Genomic DNA, 6,631 nt, shown 5'->3' with positions numbered 1-6,631 from the left:
TGTTATATTGCAGTTCATTAATTCAATAAGAAAAACTATAAAATACAATTATGTATGTTTTGCAAATCTAGTCAAACGAGCAAGTCGAAGGCTCCAAAAGTCAATATGGTTTAAGGCTTGTTTGGCCAAAACTCATGGTGGCTTTAGTATTCTTAATTTTTAGGAATTGAACATTTCCTTACTTTTAAAATGGTGGTGGAAATTTCATAATACTCAATATTTTGCCTTTTGGAAAACTGTTGTTCACTTTAACTATTATTCTCCATCACCATTACAACCCTCTTCTTTTTGGTCAAACATTATCAAATTAGATACATTAGGTCAACTAAGGTTACATATACCCCTAGTTTCCAATCTGATCTTGAATTTTGGAATACACTATGGTATTGTAATTGTATCCCTGCAACTCAATACCCTCAACTGTACAATATATGCTACAATAAATCTGTATCAATAGTTGAAGTGGTTAATTCACAAGGGTATGCAATTCATTTTAGAAGAAACCTTGTTGTAATTTTACTCTCTGATTGGAATGAGATTTTTACAATTAATTAGTTCATCTAGTTTTACACATAATATAGAATTATAGATAAAATTGATTGGAGATGGACTACCACAGGTTTGTTTACTATTAGATCGATCTACAAGATTCTAAACTTTTGGGGGATTAATGCCAATCAATGTGCTATCATATGGGAACTGCCAATTCCTCCAAAATTCAGAATTTTCTTTGGCTTCTATTACATAATAGAATATTGACTAAGCAAAACTTATCTCTCGTAGGGGCTGGTCCGGGGATCGTCAATATCACTTCTGTCTTGATGTTGAGGATAATAACCATCTATTTCTCAATTGTCAACAAGCACAAAAAAAATTGATTTTGGCTAGGGAAAACTCAAGATTTCTTCAATACATGGACAACCCTTGTTGACATTTTTCACTTTTCATCTAATTTTAGTGTTGTAGAACAAAAAAGATTCTTAGTTATTCTAAGTGCCCTAAGCTGGACATTATGGAAGTATCGAAATGAGATATGCTTCCAATCCGGTTCCCCTAAAACAGTTAGATCTATCATTCTATTGATAATTTTAGTTTTTGAATATTGGGCAGGGCACATGGATAAGAAGATTAAAGAAGCTGCTATCGTTTAGCTCCCAGACGACACCAATTCAATTCCGCTTCAGATGGGGACCCTGCTGGCAACCAAGTTGCATGGTATTCCAACAATGGTATCAATGAGATAGCTCCACTGATGCTCTTAGGTGATGCAGAAGAACCTCTCAATGTAGGAAGTGTAGCTGGACTTCCAGCCCCTTGAAGAAATGAAGCTCAACCATCAATTTTGTAATTATTCATTGTGTGGATCTGTTATTTTCCATAGCCCCACTTGAGAGGCTTAGTGTTAGATAATGGCTTTACTATCACAGTATTTTGGTAGAGTGTTAAGCATCATGCGTTTGTGTTTTGTAGTGTTTTAGAACCTTCTATATCTTACAATGTTAGATAACAGACACTCTTCCTTGTAAGTTATCCTCCAGTTTCAATATACTGAAACGGGCATATGATATGCCTTTTATAAAAAAAAATACTAATTTTTACTATTTTTGAAATTCTTTTACTATTTTATGATTTATGAAAGATGTCAAAAAATGAGTTAAAAATAAAAAAAGTTGTCAATAGTTTAGACCTTTTTATCATCTTTTATAAATTATAAAAAATAGTAAAAAAATTTCAAAAATAGTGAAAGTTGGTATTCTACAAATTCATTATATAATCAATTTAATGAGCTACTTAAATCAAAGTTTAAAGTTTATACGGTAGATTTTTGAGACTGTAATACATGAGTCCAAATCTGCTGTAATCCCGGAAGGAATTACAGGGTCCTGAAATTCCAATCAATATCAACCGTTCAAATATTTTTGCACAAATCTAAAAAAAAAGCAAGTTTTCATGCACAAATCTCAAGAAAGACTAACGGTTCGGATTTGAATTACAGGTCCTGTAATTCCCCAAGAATTACAGCAGATTTATTTTCGTAATACATATAACCTTATGCTATCTATAACACTCAAGTCTTACTCTTCTCATTTTCTAAATTAAAAATTAATTTTCAAAACCTTTTTGAATTCAGCGAGATCAATTGATTTTATTGAATCTCACTTAAGACCACCACAGTGTAACAAATATTTATTTAGTTTCCTGTTTAATCATAGTGTTGTAAAAAATATCCATTCAGACTGATTAATTAATCTACCGATTAGTCGTCAACGGTAATGAAACTGTCATGAATATTTTCAATTAATCGGATAATTATTTCCGAATATAATTGATTATTTCCGATTATTTTCAATTAATTGTTTGATACTACTGCATACAGTTATTTACAACATTAACCCACATTAGACTCTCCAAATAATAAAAAAGGAAAATAAAAAAGCCACGGTGTCCCATATATATAGATATTTTTAATGGGGTACACGGCTAGTAAAAGTCCAACAGAAGAAATTCAAAGTAATCGGAACTTGTATCGTGGGCCCCACTTCCCCCCCGGTCCTATAAAACCATCACTCCGTCTCTCTTTCTTCACACCGCATCAGGAGTTGATTAACAGCGAGATCGTTACAACATTGTAAAACGCAAAAGGAAACTAAAGAGAAGAGAAATATAGCTACTATCTAGAATAACAATAAATTGAGAGAAATGGAGAAAGGAGGTGCAGAAATGGAGTTGCCAGGGTTCAGATTTCACCCGACAGAGGAGGAATTGCTAGATTTCTACTTGAAGCGAGTGGTGCAAGGGAAGAAGCTCCAGTTTGATATCATCCCAACCGTTCATCTCTATCGCCATGACCCCTGGGAGCTCCCTGGTAAATTTCATTCTCTTTAATTCTTCAATTTGTGCGCCATTTTCTATTTTGTTGTTGATCAATTTGGTTTCTGTTAGGTATTTTTAATTCTCGATAAATTGATGTTCTACACTTTGTGACTAATTTAGAAACCATAATTGCAAATTAATATCTAGAATTGAGTGTTTTCGTGAGCACAAGTTATTAAATTACACAGAAAAATTAGAATAAGAGAGCAATGGTTCAACTTCTAGGGTTAACAACTAATTATTTGCATTTGGTTGGGAAATATATACATATCCAATATATACGCACTAATTTTGGAAGATTACATTTTTCTCATGATACATACATGAATGAGAACAACTTTGTCGTGACGCTCTAGCTAACTATACATGGCATTACTTTGACAACACACAGGTTTGGCAAGGATAGGGGAGAGAGAGTGGTACTTCTTTGTTCCAAGGGACCGAAAGCAGGCTAATGGTGGCCGGCCCAGCCGTACCACAGAGCGTGGATTTTGGAAGGCGACTGGGTCTGACCGACCCGTCAGGAGTGTAGTCGACCCAAAACGACTCATTGGTCTAAAAAAGACGCTTGTCTACTACGAGGGTCGTGCACCTCGTGGCACCAAGACAGACTGGGTCATGAACGAGTACCGCTTGCCGGAGTCCAATTCCTCATCAGGATCGCCTCCAAAGGTAACTAATAGATCAAGAATTATGTATGTTTATGTGGGCTAATTTGATTGCCACAGAGAATCATAAACTAAAGCAAGACATTTTTGAGAGATGAACTGGAGATGTCCAGTTTGAGTTGGACTAGACTAGGGAACAATTGGAATTTGGGTCCATTACTAAAATCATCATTTGCTTGACTTTGGTAAAATGAGTTAGTGAAAACGGAAAGTTCCCACCAAGAATTAAGGCCAGTAGTATAATATCTTCATTTTTTGATATAGAATTCAAACTGAACCAAATTTCTCAGATAAGTCAAATTAACTTTGGAATTAAAAAAACAAAAACATTCTCACAGCAAATAAAATAAAATCAAGTATTAAACTATTAATATAACATTGAATTATTGCAAAACCATAAAATACTAGTTGTAACATCCTTGACTAAATAATTAATTATTTGTTGTTCAATATGCAGGAAGATATAGTGTTATGCAAGGTTTACCGAAAAGCAGTCTCACTCAAAGAACTAGAACAACGAGTTGCCATGGAGGAAACGAAGTATTCACACAACTCCGATTCACCGGTTGATTCATTTTCTTCATCTGATCATGATCCCGTTCAAAATTGGATGTTCGTGGAAGATGCGGTAAGTATACTTCCAGAAGAAACCAAACAAAAGGAAATCGAAGAAGAGGTTGTCAAAGTAGAGGAAGAGGCGGTAGCACTGCCACCAGCAAAGCAGCTTAACTTGCCAGAACTTGAGTTACCGAAATTTAATTCACTCGAATGGATGCAAGATCCCTTCCTGACACAATTGAGGAGTCCTTGGATGGATCAATGGTCTCCTTACTATTCCGGGGTGCTAAATTTTTAGAAGATCAGTAAGATCTTTTTACTGGCACACAAACTTTGATAACAGTATATCCATGCGGAGCGTGTGAATAAACATCTTACATTTTTTTCGTAGACTATTCTGAAAGATTGTGGCGATTAAAGCGCAAAGAGTTGAAGACAAACATGATGAACTAATTGTAAGGGAACTTTGTATATTAGGTTATATGAGCCTTTGTGGCTCTTTTATAATTTTTTTTTCCTTCAAGTTGAAGGATTTACATGTATGATATCCAAATTTCAAAGAGGTGTTTTATGATTTATCACTGATTTTGGCATTCTTTTTTGATATTTTCTTAAATCCCATTAGAGTATTTATCTCTTCTTTATGAGACCCAATGATGTTATCAAAAGGAAGGCATATATCCACAGCATGTATATCCTAATTTAAGGGATGAAAATTATAAAAGCTAGCAAGAAAGTTATGTCGTCCATTGGAAATTTTCTAAAGAACTAGCTACAATTCTACATCAAAACTTTAATTAGCTATTTCCAAATTACACGGATGATTGATCGCACAAACATAGCTATAATTATACATCAAACTTTAATAAGCACAATTCTGTACTTTTTTGTCATAATAATTTATTTAAATTGATGTAGAAATAAAACAAACTATCACTTTTTGCATACAAGAAATCTATCAAGCAAAAGAAATGCAGGGATCCGTATCCTCCCAGGTACCAGACTCAACGCAATTGAAATGGACAGCTCAGATTTACTCTCAGTCAGTCGGGATTCGGGATGACAGAGGGGCAGGATTATTTGTGGTTTGAGATGCGTGCCAATCCATTTTCAGACCGTCCGATTCAATTATACTCAGTCAGGTAACCTGAGGAGATACGAATTCGAAATGCAGAGTACTGAAAGACTTGAGTCTGATAGAAATTACAGTTCCATTTTTCTTACAATCGCTGATGGAAGGTGCATCATAACAATTTTAAAATTGCTTTAATTGGTACCAAGTATCTATCTGCTACGGTATTATCTGATTTTATTCATACAATACTGCAAATTATAATAAGATATACCAGTATTGACTAGAAGAAAAATCAGAGGTGTTTACCAGGGAGGGCATTCCAAGACCAAGTCAATAGACCAAAAGTAATAAAAAGAGATTAAACAGAAGTCCAAATATGGAATCCAGCTTGCTTTTTTTCTAAGTCATGAAAAGGTGGTAAAGTCCTACTTTCTTTTTCATGCCCCTCTCTCATAGTGGAAGACTAATATATGTCAACAAATTCATTAGGGGGAAATATGATTAATGAAAACTTTTATTTGCTTATTGATATTAGGTAGCTTCCCAGCTGATTTAAAAATATAAAAAATAAAAAGGTAAACTTAGGGCCCCAGCTAGAAGAAAAAAATTATTTGTGGTGCAAGACTTGTTATCACTTATCAGTGGGGCGGAAAGAAAAATAGCATCAACAATTTTACAGGCTAAACAAGTTCCAATTTAAACACGAGATTGAATTTGTATAAAAATCCTGTACAAATTCAATTCTTGTGTTTAAATTGAAAATTGTCATTATTTGCCTATGAAGTATGTCAGAATACCTCTCATATACAGGAACTGATTGGTTTACTACATTCAGCTGCGCGCAGCCAGCATTTTAATTGATCAGTGGAATCAGTTTTAGATAAATCTAGGTTCTGTAGAAAACACTGAACACTAGATCTCTTTTTCGTAAATGCAATTTAATAAACTGAGAGTTTTAGTAGACCCAGATTTTGTCCTACTGGTTTGATGTGGCATTCTTCCGCCACTTTTCCCGTGGCACCAGACACCGTCATAGCCTGATACCATGACAGCTCATGAAGTGGTTTCAAAAGGCGGTTGTACTGGTTTTTTCATAAATGACTCTGTTTTGTGCAGCAAGTCTAAACCTATAGCTTTATCTCAGAATCATCTTGGAACAAGTTATATTACATTTTTAGTTAATTTTTATGTGTTTAGTTTTTTCTTTTTCTTTTCTTAATTTATAATTTTTGAATTTCATTTTATTTTTAGCAATTATGTTAGTGGACATTTCACCTTTTCAACCTTTAAAGAAAGGGAAAATTGGTTATTTGTCACTCCAAAACCTTCAAATTAGAAAAATGCCACTCCAAATTTAAAATTCATCAAAATGTCACTCTAAATTTAAAAAATTCAGAATTTTGCCACTCTAAATTATTAATGATCAAATTACCCTCCCATCTCTTCTTCTCTGTTT

The 6,631-nt window shown here is 34.1% G+C and overlaps 1 protein-coding gene across 1 annotated transcript; it reads left to right on the top strand.

Annotated features, from left to right (window-relative positions):
• Positions 1 to 2,663: 2,663 nt before the first annotated feature.
• On the top strand, positions 2,664 to 4,678 carry LOC144557247 (NAC domain-containing protein 22-like). The gene is made up of 3 exons (XM_078305793.1): positions 2,664 to 2,866; positions 3,266 to 3,546; positions 4,000 to 4,678. Exons 1-3 carry the CDS (start codon positions 2,701 to 2,703, stop codon positions 4,396 to 4,398), a joined length of 846 nt encoding a protein of 281 aa, XP_078161919.1. The 5' UTR covers positions 2,664 to 2,700; the 3' UTR covers positions 4,399 to 4,678.
• The last annotated feature ends 1,953 nt before the right edge of the window (positions 4,679 to 6,631 follow it).

Source organism: Carex rostrata, chromosome 7, assembly GCF_964058835.1.
Source record: "Carex rostrata chromosome 7, lpCarRost1.2, whole genome shotgun sequence".
NCBI classification, from domain to species: Eukaryota; Viridiplantae; Streptophyta; class Magnoliopsida; order Poales; family Cyperaceae; genus Carex; species Carex rostrata.
Note: the sequence above shows the minus strand (reverse complement) of the source record. Positions and strands in the feature narration are given on the sequence as shown.